We start from the raw sequence: 26,907 nt of genomic DNA on the forward strand, positions 1-26,907 counted from the left end.
GACGCGGTTTAGGGCTTGTGGGGGCAGTGGTGGATGGACTTGATATCTCGAAGATCTTCTTCCACCCTTGATAATTGTGTTCCGTTCCGTTCCGTTCCGCCCAGTGCGCCGTGAGGGCGGTCGGGGGTGGGGGGGGGCCGAAGGGGGCACCGTGAGGGAGCGCGCGCGGCGCCGCTCCCCCCTCCCCACGGGGCGCGCGCGCGGTGCCGCAGCGCCGCCCGCCCCTCGCCGCCCGCTCTGCGCACGCGCGCGGCACTGCGGCTGCGCGGCCGCAGCAGCGCGAGTCCCGCGTACCCCCCCCCCCCCCGCAACGGCTGCGGGCGAGCGCAGCGCATGCGCACCGCTCCCTGTGTGTCCGTGCCTCCCGCGAGCCCCGCTCGCTCGCGCCGGGACCTCGCGGGGAAGTGGCGGCGGCGGCGGGTGCGCACGCGCAGAGCCGCCCTCCCCCACACACCCCCGTCTTCCGTTTCCCGGCCTCGCGGAGAAGCGCCGCGGGAGCAGCGAGAACCGGGAGCGGAAAAGGCGCGCGCGTCGTCGCGCGTGCGCAAAGGAGGCCGCGAGCGGCCGCCGCCGGGCTCCCGCCAATCGGGCACCGCCCCGCAGCGCCGCCGCGGCCCAGGCGCGCCGTGCGTGCGTGCGTGCGTGCGTCCGTCCGCTCGTGCGTGCGTGCGTGCGCTCGGCGGCGGCGGCGGCGCGTCCCGAGCCCCGAATGAACGCGCCGGTCCCGGCGGGCGAGCGGCCCTGAGAGACCCGCGAGCGGGGACGGGTCGTGCCGAGCGGCTCCTCCGCACGCACCCCGCCCGCCGCACGGGTGAGTGACCGACGACCGACCCGCCGAGCGCCCGCTGCCCGCCCCGCCGCCGCCGCGCCGCGCTCCAGGGGCAGGCGCGGCGCCCCCGGCCCGCCCGCAGCCCCCGGCCCGGGGCCCGCCCGCCCGCAGCCGCCGCCGGTCCCGGGGCTTCGGCCGGCCCCTGCAGCCCCGCAAGGGTCGCGGCACCCCGCTGTATTCCCTCAGGGTGCCCCGGGTGCCGGTACCGCCCCCCTGCCCCCTCCCCGGGCCGCCGGTGCCGCTCGCTCCGCCCGCCCCGGCCCGCGCCCTCCTTGCAGGGAGGATCCGCCCCCCCCCCCCTTGTCTCCCGGTCCCGTTTCCCCCAGAATTTCATGGAATCGGGTGGGGGTCGCCCTTCCCGCGTCCCCCGCGCTCCCCCCGGTAGCCCCTCGGCTGGGGAGGGGTCGGGCCCCGGCGGTGCCGGCCGGGCCCCGCGGGGGTTCGGGCGGTGCCTGCCGGGGGGATGCCGTCCTGGCCCGTCCATCCCCCGGGGAGGGACGGAGGTGCCGCTATCGGCCCATCTCCCGCTCCCCGTGGGAGGATGTAAACTTTCCTGGAGATCCCTCAGCGCCGTCTGCCAGATCTCCCTGACCGCGGGCTCTCTGTGTCATTTGTAGTCACCTGCTCTGCTCTCATTGTTTAGGCGTTCGAGGGTTTGCCCTTCTCCCCTCGCATCTGCCCCTTCTCCCCTCGCATCTGCCCCTTCTTCGGGTCTTTTTTGGTTTTTTTTTAAGGAAGTTGCATGGATAAATTCCTATCCTACTTTTTATAGTGACTGTAGGATGCTGTGTGAATGTAACTCTTGGATAAAAATTTCTGTGAGGCTTGTGATTTGGGTTCTCAGCTACAGAACCCTACAGGACTCTTCCCCTCTCCCCTTCTTCACCCCCCCTTTCTCCAAAATAAACCTCCCAGCAATGAGTGTCCCACCCGGGAAACTGCGAAGCACTTGTAAGCTTGTGACTCTGCTATCTCCAGTGAGCGTCTTGGAAAAATCAGCACAAATATTTTCTGTAGCTTTTCCTGAGAGACCAAACCACTTCAGCATCTGCGCTGGCATTTTCTGAAGCTTGTTTACTTCTCACAGGTTTTCCCTAGGAGTCTGAAATTTTCTTCACAAATACAAATTCTAATTTTTTGAAATATAGTTTGGGAATCATACAGGTCACACAGCAAAACAAACTTTACAAGTGCAGGGGATAGAGATCACTATTCTTTGTAGGAAATGCTGGTGAGGTTTTAACTCCTATAATCAGGCTCCTGAAACATGTTTGGGCAGTAAATAGAAATTAGAGTCCAGGTTACTTTCCATTCTTTGGTGCTGAACAATGTCTCATGCACTGAGGGCATCCTGTGCCTGAGAGTTATTGAACTTGCACTTTTATATTAGGAAATCTGTTGTCTAAAGCTCAGTAAAGCAGCACAGAAGCTACAGGAGGGTGTAAAACCTGCTGCTTTAAAGATAAAATAAAGATGCTGTGAGGGAAAGCATCACATTTAATACTTTAGTATTAATATAAGAAATGTGAGTGCAAATGAACCCAAATTTTTCGGTGAAGAATGGTTGAGTGAATTTCTGCTTGTGTGATTCTAGGGTACGTGTAACTTCTCATTTCTTAAATCAAGCCCATGGAAAATTGATCTGTATGGAATAATCTTTGTGTCTGTAGTATGTGTGTTCCATTTTGGTGGAGACAGTGAAAATCTCCCAGCCAGTGATTCCACAGTACGTCACTCCTTGTGATCCAGTCTGTGAGACTTTGACAAAGCTGACAACCAAGATTCTATCAACAGGAGATTTAATCACTGTTTTTTGTAATTCTTACTCATTTGTTAGCCTTTTAAACATGGAAAACCAAAATATTGAGCTGTTTTTAAGTTGCATTTTTCCTCATTCCAATGAAATGTAGTTTGATACTTGGCAAACTAGATTAGTTGCTCTGGGTGATTTAACTTGAGAGATGAAAACAGAATTTTGAGTACTTGGATTCAGAATTGTGAGGCTGTAGCTGCATTACTTGGTTGGTTCATCTTTCTCAGAAAATAATATTTTGTTTCTTTTTTTAATGGACAGGATAAGTGCATTTTGACACAAAAGTGGTCTGAGAGTAGTGTCTCTTCACATTTATGAGAAAGCAGATATAATTTATGGAGAGGTCTAGAGATGTTTCTCATGCTAAAGTTTTTTTCAACACTCTTTAAAAATGTATAAATAGGGTAAATGCCCAGTGAAACAAACAAACAAACAAAAAAAGCCACAACAAATGTGGGGTTGAAAAGAAAAATTTCAGATACCCTTGTAAAATGCTTTCAGAGTAATTTAATCTGATGGTGAAAAGAACGTGAATTTCCTTTTTGGCCTGCTTGAGTTTTGAATAATTTTTCAAGTGTTAAATTATTTGTAATTGTGAAGTATTTAAAAACATATATTTGCTTTTTTTTTTTAAACACTAGCATCCCTGTATCAAGTAAAGATTGGCATTATTTTTAACTTTACTGTAAACCTTAAAAAATCTAATTATGCAGAAGTACTTGAGGAAGTCAGGCTGTGTCAGGTTCTGGTGCTGCTGCAGTGACGTGCCTGTTGTGCGCTGGAAGGTGGAAAGCAGCGAGCTCTGAGAAGATTCTTCATAATCTTGTGTCTTGGAAAGTTGTTTTTTCTATAAATTAAATATGGTGAGAGCCACTTAAAAATTTTATGTGTGCTATGAATTACTTTCATTTTCTAAAATACAAACTTGCTGCTTAAATTGAAGGGTAGCTTTGTTTTATTGGTAATTCTTGTTCCTGAGTCAGTAGGACCTGTGTACGTGTACAACGAAATTCCTAATCTTCCTTTTAATAACTGGTATTGTTAATATTTTAGTAATATTATCTGAATATAAAATGAAACAGGTAGACCCAAGTGATTGTATGTGTATATACTAAACTGTTTATACAAAACTAGAACTTTTGCCTTTTACATTACTTTGTTAGTATATTTCTAAACATCCCTGTGTGATTTCTGCTGATCTATTGAATGTGAGATGTAAACAAGTAATCTTTGTGATATTACTTCCTGCTTGTCTTTTGTAGGTCTTTTTCTGCTCACAAATATTATTGAAATTTAAAAAATTACCCAGATTTTTATTTTTTAATATACATACATACATATCTGTCTGTCTATCTGTCTCTTCAGGAACCATTCTTTCTGCTCAGAAGGGATTACAGAATAGTCTTGTTTTATTTTTTCTTTAGAAGAATACAGTATAATAATTCTTTTGTGTTTAACACTTAAGGACTCCCTATTGCCACTGCAAAAGGGTGTGACTAGTTTATCCAGATTGGCACATTTTTTGTGCAAATCAGCAAGATCCGAAATCTTTGCATTCTTGTTCTGAGTGTGCGTCAGCGGCATAAACTGCAAACTGCTCGCAGTTAGAACAGAAAGCAAATGGAGCTGTTGGGAGAGAGAGGCGAGGGGGACAGGACAGGCACCTTTTGAGCAGGAGTTTTGCAGTAAACAGTTACAAGGTCTGTGAAAATCTGTTGAAGCAGGAGGCAGCAGGAGTGTCTGTCAGCAGGAGGACACGCTGATGGAAACTTGAGGACGTTCCTCTGCTTTCGGTTAGAGGAGTGAGTGATGCCAGCATTATGAGCTTCTGACAGCACTGGGGAGCACCGGGTCTGCCTATGCAAATTCCAGAGACCAGCCGTGTATTTTCATGCAGATCTGTGCCATTGTAGCCCAGTCCAGATGTTTTGCAACTCTGCTCTTATTTATGGCTGGATTTTACACTTTTTTTCAACACAAATATCAAACCCTACGGTGGTTTTTCTTACTTAGCCGAGTCAAATGAAGAGAAAGGCTGAGGAGGAATTTTATTGTAGTTGTGGCAAATTCTGGTAGTAAGGCTCCAATCTCCAGAGTAAAAAGCTCTAAGAAAGTCTATTTGAAGAAGATGATTTTTTTATTTCTTGTTAGATGTAGAAGAAAATGAACACAAACTTCTTAATACTGAGCCAATAAATTAATATGTTCATTGAGTATTCTCACTTTGCAGGAGCTGTGTCTGCCTGATTTGGGCACTTTGACCTCAGTGTTACATTTTAAAATGTGTTGCTGGTAGCACATGAAAAGGTTGTGATTCATGCTGAGTTTAAGTTGCTTTTCTGAGCTGAGAACAGCAGCTCTCGTGCACTTACTGAAACCTGGTGTGGTACTGCCGAACTAACTTGGTCGTGGAGAGGTTTCCACTGCAGCACCTCAGAGAGGTGTCTAAAATTTTGTTCCTAATGCTGTTCGAGTAGCCACAAGATACCTCTGATACCAAAAGTGGAAACATTTTATCATCTCATCTCCACTCTTTACTTATCTGCCCTTCGACTTTGTGAGCCTTTACAGCCAAAACCTGTGCAGGAGGCTGTGCTGGACTCTGTTTTTCTTTGCTTCTGTTTTTGAAGAAGTTCAGTAGCATGAATTTCATTGCATGTAGGTACATATATATTTTTTTTTCCCCTACAAATTCCTTTCCTGTAATAAACAATTATAAAAATGAGTTGCAGTAACTTTTTTTCTCCGTTGATTCTCTTGTTGTATTTCCCACTTATTTCTTTTCAATTTTCTGCTTTTGTATTAGCATCCAAAGTTTTATTTTAATTCTCAAACTTTTTTTGCATAAAAAAACTGCTTTTTCTTGCTGAAAAAAATTCATTAAAATTTGGCCAAATACAACCTCTGCCAGTCACTTGTTTATTTGGCTATATTGAAGTAGCATAAAGAAAAGGGACAAATCACTTCCAAGCATCCAATACTGTATTTACTAAGCTATGTTAATTTGCCTTTTGTTGATGTTAACATGCTGATTTTAGTTCTTTTTCCCTGTAGCATTGAGAGGATTGCAGTGGCATTCTAAGGTCATTTAAAATCATGACAAGCTCAGTCGGACAGAAGAAAGTCTCCTCCAGACAAAGGAAGTGTGGGTTCTGTCGGTCGAATAAAGATAACGAATGTGGGCAGTTGCTGATGTCGGAGAACCAGAAGGTGGCGGCACATCACAAGTGTATGGTGAGTGACCGGCAATGGGATGGAGCCGGGAAAACGCTGCAAACACGTGGAAAAGCCACCCAGATTGGAATTGGCACACACGATTAACCACTGCAATTTGGTGTGTTTCATATCTATAATTTTCTCTATCACTTATACCTTTAAAAATTAAAATACAGGTTTTGTCTTTGCAATTTTAGCTGTTCTCATCCGCACTGGTTTCTTCACACACTGATAATGAGAGTCTTGGTGGATTCTCTATTGAAGATATTCAGAAAGAAATAAAGAGAGGCACAAAATTGGTAAGTCCCTATTTTGGCTCTTGAAAATGGAAGACAGTATTTTTCATACCCTCCATAAAGTTTGCAAGGAAGTTGTTCAGTGTATTTAGTCTATTTAATATTTTCTGTTAGATTTTTGAAAGCCACATTCTAGGCTCTTATTGTTATTGTGCCTTTACCAGTACTTGGGTTTGCTGCCAAAATCTAGTTTTAACTACCAAATACACTTTTTTCTCCTTTTATATTGATTTAAAAAATAATGCTGTGAATATAGAGGGCTTATGAGGTATGTGGGTACAGTAGTCTTGCAGCTCCACCAAATTAAAGAGATTGAGCAGAAATGACTTTTTTTTTAATTCCTGAGATGCTAATTCATAAGGAATTCTTTTAGTATTATTTATTTAGAACTAGTTGTTTTCTAATTTGGGGAAATAAATGAGACTCTTTTAAAAATAATTTTAGCAGATGATCAGTTCACCTCTCACATTAAAACCTTTCAGCTTAGTTATTTAAAGCACTCTACGTAGTTACCAGTTCTTGGGCCACTAAAGGAAGTCCAAAGTATTATTGTAGAACTACAATTTTATAGTAATAGTCTACTATTTCATCCACTGTTTCATTTGAATCTTTTCCCATCCAAGGAACTTCATTTGCTCTAATTAGCTGAAATAAGTAACTGTTCACAAGTCATTCATGTTGTGATTAGGACTTTCCAAAGAACATGGTAGTAAATGAAACTATGATCAAAAAGGAACTTCTTGATACTTGTGTGTCTTAAAGGGTTTCAAATGTTTTTTCTTTTTATGTCTTTGGTGGTTTCTCTTTCTGCTTCTGAATCTCTTTATGTTCCTGCCATTGCAATGGCTCCATTCTTGTAGCTCACCAGCTGTGTGTACTAGACACTTTGTTCAGGTTTTTGTAAAAAACCTGGATCTGGTCAATCTAATGGATTCATAGTCCTGAGTTGGTTCCTCTTTGGAGAAAACATACAAGATAATTTTAGATCTTAACTTAGGTGCCTGTCTCTGTAGCTGGCAGAGAGCTGCAGCTCTGAATCACTCTCTGGAGGAACTTGTCTTTCTCCACTGGCGTGTGGGAAGTTTAAAGGTAAAGGTTCATCATTAGCCCAAATCCCTTCTCTCAGGTCTGCTTGCCTGGTCCATTCTGGGGGAACACATTCAGCAAAAAACCTCAGAGCACTGGGTTAGGTGAATATTTTAATGGCCTGGGCTCAGTTTGTCTTCCCTCAGGAGGTGCTGCTGGCCAGGTGGGCTCTGACAGTGGGGACCTCATTACCAGAGTGACAGTGACAGAAGGTAGAGACTTTCTGATGGTAATAGATCTGTCTGAGAAAAGGTGGTAGATTCAAACATTGGTAGGCCAGTCACAAAAGTTTGTGAAGTCTAAATATTTAGAAGTACAAGTCACTGATATCTTAATTATTTTAATTATCTGTATTATTTCTAGTATCTGAATGGAAAGGTTTGGTTTTTTTTTAAGAACATACCTAATTTGCAGCTTATCAAACTTCTTATATACCCAAAATAACTTGAGTTAGTGACCATTTGGACAGCAGACATGCGCCAGTGGAATAACTTTATTACTTTTTTTTACAATTTTATTACTTACTAGAAACATGTCTAAAATGTGTGTACTCTGTTTTATAGGCACATCATGGTGTTCATAAAAAGAAGGTTGTCTTTTTGTAATTTCTGGCTTTCAAAAAAAACCTGAGGTTCTGACTAAACTTGATTGGCTGGATATGTAAGCCTAGGCTTTTCTAAAGGACTTTGATCACCAATTATTATATAGAAAACCATCATGTATAACAGATTTATGAGATTAAATGCCCATAAAAATTAGATAACAACTAGGCAACAGTACATAACTACCATTTCAGAGCTTGCAGAGGAGTAAATGGAGATGATCCAAGGCTTTGACATTTTTACTGTTCAGTTGACTTCGTTAAAATTGAAAAACAGGCTGGTGGTATATTTGGTAACTTTGGTGGTATATTTTTTGGCATATTTGAGAGTAGCAAGGACAACTTGACTAAATGAGTGTAGTGGAGAAAAAATGTATCCACATATATATATATATATATATATATATATAGATATAGATATATGTATGGAATATCCTATATACTTAGGTTTGGAATTGATTGTAACCTTTTGGGGGTGTTTGGCAATATGCAGGATACAAAGAAAAAGCTCCAGTTGTCTTGGGTGGTGAGTTTAATGGGAAATCCTGAGATTTTGGGGAATATTAAGTCAGTAGAGAACAATAAAGAAAACAATTTTGTGATACTGTCAATTGCTTCCTTTCCTACCACAGTATAAGAAGGACCATGAGCAATTTAGATGGCTAATTTAGATAGCTGTTATCTATGTGTCTGAAGAATTAATTAATGGGAAAGAAGAGTAAAGCAACAGCCTCACTTTTAATCTTTTGTGCAATATAATTATAAAGAGCAAAATTTAGTTTAGTTGAAATAAATTAATTGTGCTTACCAAATATTTTACTAAATTCAGTGTTTTGGAAAGGACTTTAGGACATAACTGTAGAAAAAAAAAAGTAAATTAGCTGCTGATGCTGAAGTAAATTTGCAGGTTGTCAGTATTTCTGACTGCAGGGTTCATTCCTCAAATGGGTGTAATTTTTTTTTCCTGTTGTCTTTAAAATATAATTCAGAATTAAACAGGTGCAATTATGATTTTAACTTTTCTGAAATGGACAATACAAACAGACTGTCCTTGTGAGGGGGATATTCAGGTGAATAGCTGTGTCACTTTCATCAGACACATTCCACAGAAATAAATCACTTATTTTCTTCATTGAGTTGATAATGGTGGTTGAGTTGATAATGCATCTGATGGTTATTGCACTGTTGCACACTTGTAACAAATGTCTTAATTTTAAAATAAAAAATGTGAAACACCTGGGAGCGGGAAGAGTAATACCGAGTGCATAAATCCATTTATTTTGTCACCAGAGTGGTAAATATATTGTTTTTGACCTCAGAAGTACTAAACACAAAGCAACATGAATTGTGCTTTCTTTTCCTTTCCAGATGTGCTCTTTGTGCCACTGTCCTGGAGCGACCATTGGCTGTGATGTGAAAACGTGTCACAAGACATATCACTACTACTGTGCTTTGCATGATAAAGCTCAGATAAGAGAGAAACCTTCACAAGGCATTTACATGTAACTATTATTTATTTGTTATGTTCATTTTTTAATTTGTATTTTACGTTCTTTGTTTAAAAAACAACAAAGCAAAACAAAACCCCACTTTGGAATCTAAACAAAACTGTTGCAAAAAATTCTAAATATGATTGTGGCATTCAAAAGTGATGTGCTAGAAAAGCATATTTTCACTGCAAGATTTGTGTATCAGTGAGTCTTATAAGTGGGAGAAAAATGTACTGGCATTTAAATTTAAAAGATGAGTAAATAATCTGTGATTCGTGACTGACTTGACAGTTTTCAACTACTTTGTTTATAGGATTTTATGTCGAAAACACAAGAAAACTACGCATAACTCTGAAGGTAAAATTATTCAATATAAATTTTTCCCATTGTAGAAAGATACTTGGTTAAATTTAATTTTTCTGGAGAATATAAATGTTTTCAGTAAAAATTAGAACTACATATTTTTGAGAAACAATGAGTTTGGAAGTCCATGTGATTTCTGTATTTTCTCTAAAAAATATTGACTGAGGTGGAGAAAAACCCCAACTATAAATTTTAGGATGTTCAAAAGATATGATGCTCCATAAAACCAAAGTTTCAGTAGAAGTTATACATTCCCGTCTTGGAAGAAGCTGGCTTATATTTGTAGTTAAGTATTCACAATATTAACATCTGAAATATTTTGTCAGATAACAGGTGACTCTTGCTACTGCTAATGTTCCTAAATATTTATTAGTTTTTGGACTAGTGAATAGAGTATAACTCTTGAAAAAAGAAACACCCAATAGCAAATTAAAAGGGTTGTGATGAGTTCACTTACAGATAAGTTTCTGAATCATATTGATTAAAAAAAACAGTTTTATGGATCCATTCATTAAAGCTGTGTAGATTTGCAGAAAAGAATAGTGAAATGCCACAAATGTTGATATATTGTGTGGTCTGTTAAAATTCCAAACTACTTGTGCTGTTGTGTTTTTATTAAGTATTTTTCTTTTTTTTTCTACTGTATCTGAATTTGGGTATGCAAACAGGTAGTTTACTTCTTGCATTGTTTTCAACTGAAATGTCCACAGATTTGACTAATGAGGACTATGCAACTGTTTAGTGAAGATTAAACTTCATAAATTACTTCAGTCTCTAGGCCAAATGTATTGTTAAGATAATGTATTGCTTTTTATGCTACAGGTAATGGTAAAGGTTTGGATGTTATTTCACTGTTCAGAAAGATTCTGAAGGCAGCAGAAAATACCAAAGAAAATGGATTTTTTTTTTACTCTATTTACATAATTATTGTTGTGTGCCTATATATAAAACTCCAATTTTACTCTTATTGGGTTTAAACAAGAAAAATAATATCAATGTTAAAATTAGTTCTCCAAAGAGAAGAGGCCATGTTATCTTGTGTTTGTTTTGGGGTTGCTTTGTGTGTTAGCAGACACACAATATTAAAGACATTTTGAGTCCAGAGAGATTAATCTCTTTAACTCATATTTTAAAATAATCTTCTATACTTGCTCACAAATGTCACAGTGTTTGACATGAGTTTAAAAATGCCTCCAATTCTTCACGGGGCTCAAAACCAATGGATTACTTTTTCTGCTTGGGATTTCTTGCAGGATCTGAACTTGTGCTTTTCTTTAAGAGTTTTCAGAAACCATTCTCTTCAGTTTTACAGTGTTGTTTTCTAACAGCAAAGGCTTTTAAATTTTATATAGATATAATGGGGAAAATTAGTGGGGTTTTTAATTATATGTTGATGATAGTGGTTTATTAAAACATTAATCTAGACTTATAGAAGCAGCCTCTTAGATTGTGTATTTCTTCTCTCCTACCCTCAATGTCACTCAGAACTGCTGAGGCCAAAGAACCTGATAGTATATTATTTAGCACTTTGCACACATTTGTTTTTGTTTGAAATATTTCCTTCTGTCATGCTTTACACTCCTAGAAATAGCTTTGCACTTCTAGAGCTATATGTAGCTATACTTCACATTCCTTTTTTCAGTTCTTTATTTAATATTTCACTGAATTCTACCCAGTGCTCTTTCCCAAAGAGTATGTCTTCTTTTTAGTCCATACAGTTTTGGAAACTTTGGAAAGTAGAAATACACATTGCATATGCCTGATACAATGCTATAAGTAATTTCCATAGCAATGGTGTTTTGCTACATTGAACACTGATTAACTTTAGCAGACAGAAATTACAGGGTGGTTTTCAGAGTTTCAGAATGGACTTGGGAGGTTTTTTTTCCTTAATACTTAAATGCTGAAGTTTGCTAAGTGAAATGACAACTGGAAAGTGTTGGATGGTGAGATTAAGCTTTATATATATTTTTTGTTTGTTTCTTGATGAAAATGTGAATGTCAAGGAGGCATTTAAATGTGAAAGAATGATGGCGTGTGAAACCAGGTAACGGACTTGGTAGAGAAGAGTGAATAGACTAGGCAGGGAAACTAGATGTTAACATAGTGGCTTTTTTTTTTTTTTTAATCTTGTTTTAGTTTCATTTTCACTAATCTTTGCTTAGCAGTGTTTTCCTAACAGAACAGTTAAAGCTTATCTGTGGTTCTGTCACCCAGTGTGGGTGCAGGGTGGTGCTGAAACCATCAGTCCTTTTTGATGGAAACTTAACTGCTCCTTCTCTGGGTTGCTCTTTGGTTGGGGATTTTTTCTTATTATTTTGTTGTGTTTTTTTTTTTTTTTTTTTCGTGGTCAGTTTAGAACATCTGTGGGTTCTTATGCTTGGTTCTTTGTATCCAGATTTAATTGTTTCAGTCCAAGTATTTTTATTCTGTCATTTATGTTAGTAGATGTTCAAAGAGTTTATAGAAGTATTTGGTTTGTCCAGAACAGTTTATTTTCTGTAGGCAGCATTGCTGCATAACAGTGAAATTTTTCCTTCCCTTCCCTAGAAAATGGATGCTTCTGGGGGCATACTTGCCCAAGTCTGAGATCTGGCTCATGCACTTTAGTTACAAGTTCTAGTTTGAAAAGACTGTATGTTAAACACTTAATAACAGTTAAAGAAAATCTCTTGAGGCTGAATGGAAATAATGTTGAAGGACCTATGCTGGAATTAAGTTACCTGCTAAGACTTAAGAAAAAGGACCTCATAGATATTTTTATTGCTGTTATGAAATTCAGATGGTGTGAGGATTCATCAGACTTGGTATCTACTCATAAAGACAAAATGAATGAGTAAGGGGAATTAATTTTTCTTCACATGACAGGACTTGATGAACTACCTTCTACTTTCTTTGAATATGAAAATGTGAAACATGGCAGCAGAGTATTATGCTCTTAAATTCATTATCTGTTTCAACAGATTGTTGGGTTTATCTAATTTATCTATTTAGCCTGGTATTTAGGTGGCATAGAGTAGGAAAACTGTATTTCTCCTTTGTGTATTTCCTTTGTGTAATTCAGAGTGATTTTTCTGTGCTTTGTTCCCATTAACTGGAAAAAGGACATCTTGGTTTTTGCCGTGCTGGTTACAAATTTAACAAAACAACTGAACTTCTGCTAACAGCTTAATTCATAATTTTAGGCAAGCTGTCTAAGTTTTCAGTACCTAATAGGTTACAGGAATTGGTGCCAGTGCTTTCAAATGATCACAGCTAACAATTAGTTGAATTACGGTGCAGTTTGATACAATTGCATTTATTCTTTTCGAAGAATGAAGTATTGTTGAAGTAATGTTTTGGAGCTGTTTCTTGGAATTTATTCCAATGTACTGGAAGTAACTGTTGAAAAATGAAAAAACTGGCCTTTCTCAGTTCCCTGCAGGTGGGGCTGCCCTGGCTGATGTGTTGAATTTAAAACAAATTCAGCTGATGAGGAATAGTTTAATATAAACTAAGATAAGAATGTCATTTCATCTGTTACCCAGTGGTAAGACAAGGACTATCAAAGCCGTGTGACTTCTCTTATTAATGTTTAAAGCAGATGCTTGGGAGCTGTGGGGTCAGAAAATAAAATGTCTGTAATTTTTGTTGTAGCTGTGCTCAAAGCCTCAGGGAGTTATGTTTCCACAGTGGAAATAAGGACATTCCCTGTCTTAGCATCATTTTTTTGTCATTCTAAAGATCAGACATGGGATCTGTGCTTCTCACACTGCTCAGTGAATTGAGTCAGGATGATATTTCTCTGAGACCTGTTTAGGGGCCCTGCAATCTATAGTGCACTGAGTACTTTCCCAAAGTGCTGTGAAAACCAGAGACTGGCAGGAAAAGCATCTGCAACTTTTTGGCATTCTAGTTAGGTAACGTTCTGATTCATCTTTGGATTTTTCAAGCAGTGTTTGTTCCCTGGTGCATTTGCTGTGGCACTGCTCCTAGCACAGGTTGGCTTCACATTTTTTGCAGTAACAGTCAGGTGTAAATGTTCCTGTAATGTTGCAGTTTGGGGTCATTTTGATTTGGACAGTGAGAAAGTCTTCCTGGGCTCTGCTACCTCATCCTGCCTGGTGTCTGTCTGATGTCTGTCTCCTCTGCTGCTCTGGGTGTGGCATCAAATGTGTACCTGGTGTTCCCACAGAAGCAGCTGGTCCAGGCAGGGAATTAGCAGTGTCCCATTAGAGACTAATGAGGGTTTGTGCAGAAGCATCACACCAGGGTTTTCTTATGGAAAACCACATGGCTCATGGAAAAGAAAAAATGGAAAAGTCGTGTGGTGAATGGTTTGTCCTGTCTGAGGAGCTGTCCTGTGGTGTTCTGATTCTCCCTCCCATCTAGGCAAGGTGTTACACAGAGAGGCTTGAGCTACTCAACAAATTCATCAGACCAGGGGTCATAAGTTTTGTGATTGTGCAAATAAGCCAAGTGCTTCATTGTCTTCAGTCTTTGCCAGTGCTTCTTTGCTTGAAAATGCATTTAAATCGTGTGGTTAGTAAGGATTATTTTATTATTTTTCTGTGTTAAATATGCTTAATTAAAGAAACTATCTCAAGTACCTCATAACAAATAACGTTTGGACAAGAGTCATCAGGTCCTTGAAGTATCTGGGGCTTTTGGAAAACATATTATTATCTATGTGGCAGGACCTAAGGGGTAATTTAATTTTTTCCTTTCTGTTCTTACTTTAGTTCAGATGTGTTTAATGCAACTTATTTTTTTTCCATTGAAAAAGATAACACAAAAAATATATTCAGCATTTTGGTTGTTAATTTCACAACATCTGCTGATAAAAACTACTATTATTTCATGATTAGTTTACCTGATTTTATATTTGATTGCAAGGGGGTTTATGCAAATCCCTGATTCTTATTATTGCATATAGATGCATCCACATTTTTAGTTTTAACTACTGGGCCAGTAAGGCTCTTCTCTGTTTTTTTTTTTTTTGATGTTTCTTTCCAATTTAAAATAATGATGTTGGCTCATAGGGTTTATTTGGTTTCAGCCACAGTTTAATGAGATTTTACTCTAGGATACTGAAGTACTCTTTTCTTTCTCTGCTATATTCCATTTCTCTTCTAAAAATCGTAAGAAGATTGATTTTGTTCCTTGAAATTTTAGTTTCTCTTTTATCCCAAATGCACTGTGAAACTTTACCTGAATATGTGTGATTTCAGATTTATGTAGCCCCTTCAACATTCTATGCTTTGGCTTCTTTTCATGTCCAGTTCTACTTGCAGATATATTTTGCCAGTAGTTTTAGTTTTTATCTTCCTCATATAAAATCAGCCTGCTTTGTTTCTGGCTCTCTTACTCTGTTGTTTAAGGTAATGTAGGATGTAAATAGAGCTGTATTTATTGTACACATCCTCTTTTACTTGTTCTTTCACAACCTTTAAATCACTTAGTTCTTTATTATTTTGCTTTAACCTGGCTTTTGGAAAGGGGTTCCATGTGTATTTCAAGCTGATGCAGTATGGATCAGTGATATCTCACTGGTATCACCTCTTCTCTGCCAAGCCTTATTTTAAGCAGCAAAACATCTTGATCCTTTTTCCTTCTAGTCATGATCAAAGGAGAATTTTTAGATTTCTCTCTGAAGCTGAATCTCCCTGTTAACAGTTGATGTAATACAGCATTTTGCCAGGGTTCCTTCTGTGGTACTTTGTACTGCTCATGGATTTCTAAAATGCAAATTAGGGGCTTGTTGCTACTCTTTTGAATTTACAATATCATATTCCTAGGTGGTTTTTAAAATGTAGATTGTTTCTTCTTGATTCCTACCCTTACCCCCCAATTCTCAGGCCATGTTGTGTATTGGGCTCTTTTCAGATCTAGCATTTAGGGACATCTGAGGGAAGCTCACAGAAACCTCCTTAGAACACTTTAGATAAAGTTATGTTGAGAAAATTGTCATGATTTTAAAAAGTAATGGGACATGTGATGGGGGGTAGTTGAAGAGGGAATTCTAGGGATTCTAGGGAATCTCAGGGGACTCAGAGGATGGGTGATATCCATGATAAAACATCACCTGGTCAGGGAGGAGTTGAACAACTTTTTGTGTTTTCCTTAGTTCAAGCTGACATGAGAAGTTGGAAACACCCAACCATCAGATGCCAGGGATACAGGGTAAGCTGGCAGTGGGCTTGAGGGGAGGGATAGGGCACCCACCAAGCTGTAAATTAAACATGAAGACCATCCAGGGCAGATGGCTGGTGTTTGATGGCTGGTTACAGTCCCCCTGTTCTGTTCTGCGAGTTCATGGTGCTGTAAAAACGAGAGGAGCTCTAATGTTTGAGGTGTCAGTCTTGGAGGACAGGTGTGGTAGAGCAGATCCTCACATCTTGGTGCTGTTACTCTGTAGGTCCACGTCACTTGAAGTAGGAGATGTAAATCTTCAAGGAATTGTATTTTAGAGAAGGGGTGTCATGTAGCATCTGGATTTTAATGTCTGACCTTCTCTGAAAGTCATAGTTTTGAGCACAGAAGAGGGGTTCTCCTTTAAGGAAAGCTGTGCATTCTTCATGGTTTTTTGTCTTACACTGAAACTATCTTTTAAAAATACAGCATTTTTACTTTTCAAATCTTAAATATGCTAATAATTATAGACTAAAAAATAGCACTTAAGAACTTACTCTATGAGGAGATTGACACTTCTAAGAAACTGGTTTTCATAAGGTGTGCTTGGTTTTTAGCAATTACAACTCACTTCTAGTTTTATAAGTAAAGAGTTCAGGACATGCTTTAATGTTATTGTAGAAAATAAGGGTGGACTGGGGTGGAAAGCATTTTGGCTGACAAAATTGACAAGGAGCTTTGGAAAAAATAAGGAGGGGAAGTGCATGGACTATGTTTGCTTCATGAAATAGTAGGGAAGTCCTTTGAATTATTTTGGAAGGAATATTTTTAACTTCTTATTGATGTCATTTAAAGGGTCATGGATTCAATAGTCACATTTTTGTAAGACTCTTTTTCTAAAATAACTGTCTATGATTTCTGTAAATGTAAAAATACAGACAAATATTCACAAATTTATTTGAATAATCAGTGGAGAGTTCATATGATGAACAAGATAAAAGAGAATTCTTTTTGAAAGAGCTTTTCAGATTATAATAAAATTTGCTATATGCAATCCAAGAGGTCAATATCTAAATTGCATTATCTTGCCTGGGGAGTTTAACAAGTGGTGACAAATGAAAAATAACGTTAGATAGGAAATACTGAGAAGAAATGTAAAATGTATTGTTTCATTACATAACCTGTGTCATCATGTATTTAGTTTTTTCAGAGTAAAATAAATGGTGTTTTTGACATGCAATTAGAAAAGAGTAGTTTATATATTAAAGTATAGGGATGTTGTAGAGAGTCTGATGTGTCTTAGTAGCAACTTGGGCAAATCTGTATATAGCTGTATAATCTGTAAGTTTAAACCAAAATAATCTGCAGATCTGTATAAATTTCAGTATAACCTGTTGTGATGCATTTTTGATGAGTTTTCTGTCCTTCCTTAATAACTGAGCAGAAGCTGTAGCTTTCTTTGGGATTAGTGACAGATACAATAGATGGAGCTGAACAGGATGTCCTTGTGTGCCAGGCTGGACCAGGGCTTCAGTTTTCTGCTCCCACTTGGTGGCTGTGGAATATGTTCAGCACTTTGACTTCAACTTTTGTGCAGTTGAGTCACTGTTACCACAAGATAGAAATGTGGTCTGATTTTTATGTGATGATAGGTAAGGAAGATGAGCGCTGGCAAGGCAGCATTTAGTCTCCAACTAAATGCTAAGATGTCCTATCTGGATACTAAAATAATATGGCAGTATCCATCAAGTGAATGTTCCAGGTCTTCTCAATGCCATGAGAAGAATGTCTTCTCATTTCTTCTGTTTGGGGGCTCATACTGATGTTTGTGGTTTGGATTTAGAGAAGAAAAGTCCTTCAGCAGGGTCTGTGCGTGTTCTTTAAACAAGTCTGCTGAAATATGTTTGTGGTTTGAGCAGGGGTGGGTGCTACATATTAAAGGAAAAAAAGGAGGCTGCTTCTGTGACTAGGAAAGTTGTTAGTGACTGAATAGAGCTGGTTGTTAGATGTAATTATCAGATACAATTTAACTAGAGCTTACCGGAAGCAATCTTAATCTTGCAGAATTGATCTGTTACCTTCTCTAGAGCTGTGAGTTGTGCAAAGGATAGTGTGCCCAAAGGCTTGGCTCAGCTCTCTGTAGCATTCACAGCTCAGCTGACATTTGCAAAGGAACTTGTCAGGCCTCTTTGGCATGTCTGTGTTAAAAAATGTGTTCTTATGTTCCTAATAGTCTGTAAATACTTGATATGGGATGTTGTCAGTTGGGATGATTTCCTCTAAACTGGAGGCTGGTTTTAGCTGAAGATTTAAAAATATTCTGTAATGACATAAAATTGTAGATTTGTTTCACTGAAGGCAAAATACTTTTCAGTTTTAAAGCTTGATGTTATAACCCAATGGATGAACTTTTTTCTTAAGTCAACAGGCATCAATTAATAAAGCAAGGAGAGAGATATTATTTGGGTACATTGGCATACTATCAAGGGCCATTTACATTGTAGTTATGAATCTTAATAAATTATTAGCATATTTCATGGGTGAAAACACTTTCCAGTTTCAGTGTAGATTAAATTAATGTTATTTTCAGTGAAGGTGAGGATGTGTATGTGAGGACACATTTTAGGTCTGAAAGTAGAAGTTGTAAGAAACACTAAACCTTCTTATGTTATCAAGATGCAAAGCTGTGTCACATATAAAAAGTAATGTTTTCAGGATCTGCAGTTGCATGTTTGTAATAAATGGGGAAAAGGTGCTATTTTTATTTCTGTCCAAAATTCAGAAAATACAAGTTGTGGTTTTTCTTGTCTGGTGTTGGTGGATTGTGGGTTGCTTTGGTTTTTGTTTGTTTGGTTGGCTGGTTGTGGTTTGTTTGTTTTGTTTTTCCTTAGTTTATTTTTTATAAAATTGTGGAGATCCTTATTTAATTATGTTTTCTGACTTCTAAAGCAGATTTAGAAGAAAATATCAATGAACACGAATTGGAGCCTTCACCTCCCAAAGGAAAAAGGAGGGGTCGTAAGGGAAAGCCAAGAAAAACAAATTTAAAAGGGCAATCAGAAGACACTAGATCTACATCCTCACACGGCACAGATGAAATAGAAAGCAGTTCCTATGTAAGCAGTAAATATGCTAAACTTCTTAGAAGACAGAATTGCATATTTCTTCTCTGAAATATAAGTTTTATTAAAATTTGCATTTGTCTGAGCCTCCAGCTGGTGGCCACAGGCTTTTAAATTGCAACCTTATTTGTATCCCAGCAGTATATTTTAGTAAAATGTTTTTCTTTCAGAGAGACAGGTCTCCCCACAGAAGCAGCCCCAGTGATACAAAACCTAAATGTGGATTCTGTCATGCAGGTGAAGAAGAAAATGAAGCTAGAGGAAAGCTTCATATATTTAATGCCAAAAAGGCTGCAGCACACTATAAGTGCATGGTGAGTAACAGTATTGTTGTTAACCAGTCTAGTCTGTGAATTTTGTCTGAATTGCTATTTTGGATTTTAATACAGTACCCTCACATGTAATTATGCTGAGTATTGTCTGTATGCTGATGATCTTAAGCACTGAAGTGTGGCAAAGTGAGCAATTCATTTATTTTCACTGCAGGCAATATGAATAAAAGTTAGCTTCATGCTAAGAGATGGAATTAGCTCAGGGAGATGCTTTAGCTTATTAAAAATGCTCCCTTAGTGTCTAAATGCATATGAAGTATTTAAAAAGGAAAACAGAAAACAGTTCTAACTAAAAGAATACTTTCCAGTAATAAAATAGCTTCATAGGCATTCAGGCACAATCTGAGAAGAATCCATGAACTTTGTTAATTTTCTGACCTGTTGATTCAGGCTGTGTGACTTAAGGAGAGTGTGGGAAGTTCTAGAAAGCTCTTGCATTTAGATGATCATGTTTATAGAACTGTCAGCCTGAACAGGATCTAATTGCAAAGAACATGAGCAGACAATGCCATGAGTGAGGTGGGGCTTTGGGTAACAAAATTCACTGGTTCATGTTGTATCTCAAAATGAATAAATAGTACAAGGTAATCTGTGGAGTTACTCATTGACTTTCTGTATCCAGCCTCACTAAAAGAGAGCTGGCTTGTGCCAGCAGCTTTGAGTCTTACTCTAGCAAAGCTCTTTGTTACTTTGTCTACCTAACTTCAGTTTTAAGGCAGTTAAAGCTGAATATAGCAGGATGATGATGGAAGGGGTGGTACTTCTGTTCTCCATTTTCATCCCTCAGGACTTCACAGCTCTATTCACATCAGGGTCGAACCTAAATTGCATACATGCCACAGGCAAGGAAATGGAATATTCCTAAAAAGTTGAGTAGTGTAATTGGTAATATTTCCCATTTGCTACTTTGTTTTCATCCTATCATTATTTCTCATCTACTCCTCTGTCTTTTAAAATAAATTTCTCCAAGGCAACAACAACTCTAATTAAAGCAGTCAGGTGGGGATCAGAAGGAATGCTTTAATTGCTCAGCACAGGGTTTTTCCTAGTTTGTTGGTAAAGCACATGCTGTCTGAGATCACAAAACAGTGTGTTTTGAAGAACAGGATGTTCAGTGCTCAGTTATTCCTGTAAAGAAAAAAATTTCCAAACATCTTGGTGACCTGACACTTTGACTTGCTTGTTTTACAGTTGTTCTCTTCTGGCACTGTCCAGCTAACAACAACTTCAAGGGCAGAATTTGGTGATTTTGATATCAAAACTGTACTTCAAGAAATCAAGAGAGGAAAAAGAATGGTATGTACCTGCAGAATGTGGTGAATGTATTAGTGATTCTGCTAAGTCCTGTATAGCTCTGCCTCCTTCTGTTTATGAAGTAATCTTTTCCATCTTTTTCTAAACACAAAATTAAAATATATTGTTACTTGTGGGAAGGGCAGCCAGATAGGAATCACCTTAATATTAGTGGTGTTTGGGCTTGTGGTATTTGGGATTCTTTATGACAACGTACATAACTGTTGTTATCATAGAATCATATGATTCATATTAGCCATGCTGTAACTATAAGAGAGTAACAGCTTTGGACCTGTGTTACTAAAAACACACTGTGGAGCTGCACATAAAATTAGAGAATACGCAGTTCTTGCAGTGAATATATTCTCTAAAATTGGAAGCAAACCAGTGTTTCCAACTGTTTAGGTGTTTTAGTAGGAAAGCATACTAAGATCTCAGAGATGGGGATGCTGGTAAAACATTGCACTGTATTTTATTAAAAGTGAGGATGTTTTTAAAGTGCTAAGAAATTTATAGGGGATCAGAGAGAGAATAAAAAACTGGCAATATTGTTCCTTGAAAAAAAATAATTTAAGACTCTCTATATATTAGCATACTGACTTAAGCAGCAATAAAATGGCCTTGGAAATGCAAGAACATGTTTTGCAATCATGTAGCAGTTTTCTGTGCAACAGACAGGTAAATCCTAGTGTTCATATTTTTGTGTGTTGGTATCTTACAGTTTCTGGTTTACCATGTCTTTGATTAACTTTTCATTGGAAGGGTGATCTGCCAGAGGAATTACTGTGTTCCAAAATGTTAGCCATAAATATGAGGGACACTAAACTGAATACTAAGAAACAAAAGACTGAGATGCTGAATGTTGCTGTTCTCTTCTTTCCCCTGCACAGAAATGCACACTCTGCAGCCAGCCTGGTGCTACTATTGGGTGTGAAATCAAAGCCTGCATAAAAACATACCATTACCACTGTGGAGTAGAAGACAAAGCTAAATACATTGAGAACATGTCACGAGGAATTTATAAGTAAGGACCTATGTAATTGTTGAATCTACTACAAAAGTAAAGATATTTCATGACACTTTTTCTGCCTAACTTGGCTAGTCAATATGTTCTTAAAAAAGAGGATATTATTTAATTTAAAATGGTATTTTTAAGTATTCGTTAACTTTACGAAACATTTCAGTTACTCAGCTAATTAAAATTTCTGTAGTGTTGTAGATAGGAGAAATGAGAAAATTATTTGACGTATATTACATTTTCCTCCTCCAGTAATCTATAATTTAGATGAAAAAAATTGATGTCATGATTCCTCCATATTGATGTGTTTGTAGCTTCCTTCAGGGGCTTTTTGGACCCCACAACTTTCCATCCTTCCTGAAGAGCTGCGGCTTGGCTGCAGCTGAGCTGCTGCGCTGTGCCCACGAGAGGGCATTCGCCGAGCAGTGAGAGGCAGTTCTGCAAAGCTGGCATTGGTCACACTTTTGTTGGCTGCTCTTGAACCTTGTTTTCCTTCTCAGTTTAACTGATGCTTGACTGGAAGCTGTGAATGATTCAAGAGTTTGCAACTGACTCGTAGCACATCTCAAAACTAATTGAGAGATAAGTAAGGTTTCGATGGATATTTTCAGTGTAAATCCTCACTGTTCCTTTTATTGTGCCAGACTCTATTGTAAAAACCATAGTGGAAATGATGAAAGAGATGAAGAGGACGAAGAAAGAGAAAGCAAAAGCCGTGGCAAATCAGGCACTGACCATAATGACATTCCTCAGCAGCAGCTCAATGGAAACTAGGTATGGAAGTTACTCCTGACAGATCTGTTACCGAGACTGAAACGCAATATACAATTAATGTAGTTTACTGCAGTGAAGTATTTAAATCTAGTGTATGCAGAGTACTTTTTATTGGCATACTGTAGAAGAATGGGGAGGATTTGTTGTTTTTTAAATCCAGCTGACTTTGTAACAGTGTAAGAAGGGAGGCCCTCATTTCTATTGCTAAATGTAGGTGTAATGTCAGAGCTGTGAAATGCTTTTCTGTATGATTTTAAATTTACTATTGTTTTCATCATTTTTTAAACAGGTTCAAGGGACAGAGTTATAGAACTGGGAATGGCTAAGACATCATAACTACTAATTCTTTTAAATTGTTTTCTAAAAATCAGAAAAGGGTTAGTAACTTTTTACTACCCAACTCTGTTAGAAATTTCATTGAACTGCCTGAAACGTTCATGTGTGTGAGCCTTCAGTAAGTGGCAGAGTTTTACATGTCAATATTATGTAGTTTGTAGTCTGCAGTGTCTGGAAAAAAAATGAAACACTATATAAATGATATGTAATATGTACAGTGTCAAAAGTTAAGGCAGACATTGAAATGAAGTAAGATCTATATTTCTGGACTGAATAAAAACTTTACGATTTGGAATGTGTAAGTTGTTTAGTGGATTCACACAATGAGGGAAGGTCTTAGCTAGTTTAATTAACAACATGGACAAGTCCGTGATGGCAACCAGCTGGTACTTTGTGAATTTTGCATTTTCTTCCTGCACAAGTTCCGGAGGCTGTACATGGCAGAGCCGTGCTGTTTTTGCTCGGGAAGCACCCAGTAGGAAAGGACTCGGTGTACACGAAGCACGCTTGAACATTTCAGGTTGTTCCTGTTGTGATTGCTCATTCCACCCGGCATTGTTTGCGGGAGATTTACTTGAGCAGCTGTTGGTTCTGAGCTGTGAGCTTTAGAACTCATGCCAAAGGGCTGTGGTTCATTCTTTCCCCAAAAATCCACCTCTTTCTGTGTCCTGATTTACAAAGAACACTTCACCAAGTGTGATTAAAACCCTACTATACAAATGTTTGGACTTTGCAGCCCAATCTCTTTTACTTCAGAGAGTTACAACTCTTAACTCACTATGGAATTTAGCCACCATATCTGATGTCCATACCTCAGGTGTTCTCTGTTGTGTGGAACACTTCATGTTTTGTCAAGAATGTGCATAAAGGTCCCATATTCTATAAGAAGAATGAGGAAACAACCTTTTTTGCTAGATTGGTATTTATTTTTTAATCATATGACCACTATATGGGAAAGTTCGTGTATCATCCTTATTGTTTTAGTGATTTTTTTTTTTCCTTTCTCTGTCAAGTCAACAATCACATCATGGAATTCTACTTGCTATAATTTGATGTTCCTTGAGGGAATGCTCAGATCTAGGCTATACCAAACCTAACAGAACAGTCCTCTGACTGCTTTCAAAACAGCTTGTCATTTCTAATGGCTACTGGCTTCTTCAATTGGTCTGTTAAAGCACATCCTCAGACTTACTTAAATAAAACCAAAAAGCTGAATCTAGTCCACATGTTTGTCTGTTGCTACCGCATCACCTTATTGTTTGTTTAGGGTTTTGACTTGTTTCACTCTGAACTCCCAACAAAACTTCTGGATTTGAAAGAAGGAAACAAGCAAAAGACACTGATTTGACTATAAACTGCTACAGTTCTTCTGTGATTGGTATTGCAAAAATGGTTCATTTGTAACATGAGTTTCTGTAGCATTTTTTACTTGTATTTTTAAAAGATTTAACGTGTGTCATTTGTCTTCTTATGCATTCCCTTAATGTCTTGAGGGACTCAATTACTGTATATTGGAGTTTCTAACATTTTACCTGTTAGAATTCAATCAATTCTGTCTGCTTTCCTGGAGAATAATCCCGTTTGGAAAGAAATATTGCTGTGTACAGAAAATATTCAGTTACTGCTCTAAACATGATGCCATTGCTCATTTTTATTTTGTATTTGTAACTTTCAAAATTAAAAGCGTGACTTGAATTGCAATGACAGATGGATTATTGAAATTGTCTATCAAGGTGTTTTGTTTCTCCTAGAATGTGAACATTTTTCAGCCACTCAGAACAGTTTTAAAATGCAAAATAGCATCCTTCAATATTTAAATTACTTCAGTTTGTGCCTCAGACATGGCCCTCCCATGGAAAAAAAGGCACTTTGTTTGCAGCTACTGTATTTAACTAAGTTTGCATGGGGTAGATCTGCCAGCATACTGACTGTACTTGAGACTGAGCTCTAATTCATTGTGTCAGTGGCTTAGTATAATATTCAGTCCAATAACTCACCTGTTGTGGATAAATTAACCCATACCTTGCCTTGAAGAACCAGAACAGCACTTTACCTTCGGGTAGCAGAAAAGCGAGTGGCTGGTTTCCCTGTTACCCCTGTGTGCTGAAATGGCCTGGTGAATCAATTCAGAATTCATGGAAGCAAAGTCAAAAGCAAAAACCTTTTCTTACAAGCCTCAAATTTGTCATAACTGACTTCAACTCATGTATGCTGGGTAAAAGTGCCTTACGATGTAAAAACTGTATTTATATGTTCCCAAGTAGCATCACCTGCTGGGGAGTAATTCTGTCGTGGTGTTAATATTTAGAAGAAATGTACCTCAGCAGTGTATTTACTGTACATCTCTTACGTCCTTAATTGTAGTTTTAAAAAGCATGACAATGTATCATAGTATACAACATTTACATCATTTTTTTTAAAAGAAAAAATACTGCCATTACTGTCTTTTTATGTGTATTTTAGCTTGGAATTTCAGACAGTCTGTCTGAATTTTTGGGGGTTTGTTTTGGTTTGCAGGTTTTGGGTTTTGTTTTTTGGTTTTGTTGGTTTTTTTTGTTTTTTTTTTTTTTTTGTAAAGCAATGTAATCTTTGCAAGCATATATTGAAGATTATTCTGGAGCATCTACTGCCTTCCCAGAAATGTTAGAAGTAATGAAAGTGCTCTATAGGTGAACTAGGTATGTTTAAATTAGCTAGTTAAATTAATACAGTCAATTTGTTACTGAGATTTTTTTTACTAGGCACCTTCTGCTTTCATCTCACAATCAGAGAATTCAATGTCATGAATTCAACAAAACTTGTCTTTACAAACTGGTTTCACTTTAATTTTTTAAATTTTATTTTATTATTGTTACTTTTTGCCTTTGGGCATTTATTTTGCTCACAAGAGGATTGTGTGCTGTTTAAGATGCCTGGAACCCTCTGAGAAGGGAGGCTGCTCCCCAGCTCCCTGCACCTCTCCATTAAGAGATCTCCCCAACTCACTGTGGTCTCCCAGATCTGTGGTTCTGCTATTCCCAGAAGGACTGTGCCAAGGAAGGACAGGCATCACAAGGATCCTGTTCAAATATCTTGAGGATACAGCTGGTGCAATGCCAGAGTCCCAAGGTCAAAGCCCATAGCAGTGGGCTGTGCTGTCCAGGGCAGGGGGAAAGGGCTGGTTCAGTGTCAGTGCAGCTCCCGAGCATGAGGGGAGCAGAACATCTGCTCCTCCAGCACGGGCTGCTCCACAGGAGGTTCTGTGCTAAGGCTCTAGTAGGAGCCACACCTGCACTCCACAGCGTCTCAGCTTTAGGTACAAAGAGCTGTGCTGATCTACAACGGTTTGAGTCTGCCAAATCTGGCCCCAAAATGTAGTGTAACAGAAGAGAGTTTGCCTCTTACTCCTGCCTATAGGAAAAAGAACTTCATGCTAAAACTGAGCAAAAAATGAAGAGGTGATAATTTATTTGAAATATCAGACTTATCTGGCAGGTGATAATCAGTGCATTCCAAAAATATTAACAAGCTGAATCAGATTGACAAGAAAATTAATCCTCATTAGATTAAATTAATCTGAAGAGAACTGAAAGTGCATGATAGCAATTAGTAACTCTTCTCCATGTCACCAGAGTCAGATTCCACTGTATTAGTGATGGAGGTGAAAAAACAGAACACAGCCCTTGATTTATATACTTGGTGAAGCAGTTCCTATAGCTGCGTATGTATGCACAGCCATTAGTCTGCAGTGACATCTCAGCCCTTAACGAATCCTGGAGAGCTGTTGCTTGTCAAAGCACTCAGGTTAGGCCAATGTTTGCAGCTTTTGCTCTAGCATATATTTACATTAGGTGTAAAGACAAGGAATGTATGGAAGAGGGTGAATGCATTCCTATCTACAATGTTATGTATATTTTGTTCCTGTTATATTGGCTTTACTTCCAAAGTTGTAGTTTGCAGTATTAGTTTCTTTTTATTGGTATCCTTGCATATATATATTCAATAAATGAGTTATGAATTTCATGCTTGCATATCTGTCCTTCTTCCAAAAGTATAACTTTTGAAACTGTCATTTTAATACATAAATGCAGTATTTCCTATTGAGGTTACAGGCCTGGAAAACATTACCAGGAGAGAGGTGAGAAGGCATCACGTTTACAGTGTGGCACTTGGTGGTAACTCTGCGTGTCTCTGTTCCTAACTCTGCACTGGGTAAGCTGCTTTGGGTTTACCACTGCTTAATGCAAA

General features: G+C 38.6%; 1 protein-coding gene across 3 annotated transcripts; it reads left to right on the forward strand.

The window, feature by feature from the left end:
- The first annotated feature begins 657 nt into the window (after positions 1-657).
- Positions 658-26,682, forward strand: PHF6 (PHD finger protein 6). 3 transcript variants are annotated; one of them, XM_053956184.1, is made up of 11 exons: positions 658-811; positions 5,697-5,876; positions 6,056-6,157; positions 9,210-9,343; positions 9,645-9,688; positions 18,755-18,921; positions 19,098-19,241; positions 20,451-20,555; positions 21,443-21,576; positions 22,215-22,344; positions 22,634-26,682. In XM_053956184.1, the coding sequence occupies exons 2-10, from the start codon at positions 5,739-5,741 to the stop codon at positions 22,342-22,344; spliced, it is 1,098 nt and encodes a 365-aa protein (XP_053812159.1). In that variant the 5' UTR covers positions 658-811; positions 5,697-5,738; the 3' UTR covers positions 22,634-26,682. The 3 variants fall into 3 exon arrangements, with proteins under 3 accessions (XP_053812159.1, XP_053812161.1, XP_053812160.1); XM_053956186.1 differs by having other exon boundaries at positions 18,758-18,921; XM_053956185.1 differs by lacking the exon at positions 658-811 and adding an exon at positions 1,178-3,505.
- Positions 26,683-26,907: the final 225 nt, after the last annotated feature.

The sequence above is a fragment of the Vidua chalybeata genome, chromosome 14, assembly GCF_026979565.1.
Source record: "Vidua chalybeata isolate OUT-0048 chromosome 14, bVidCha1 merged haplotype, whole genome shotgun sequence".
Classification (NCBI taxonomy): domain Eukaryota; kingdom Metazoa; phylum Chordata; class Aves; order Passeriformes; family Viduidae; genus Vidua; species Vidua chalybeata.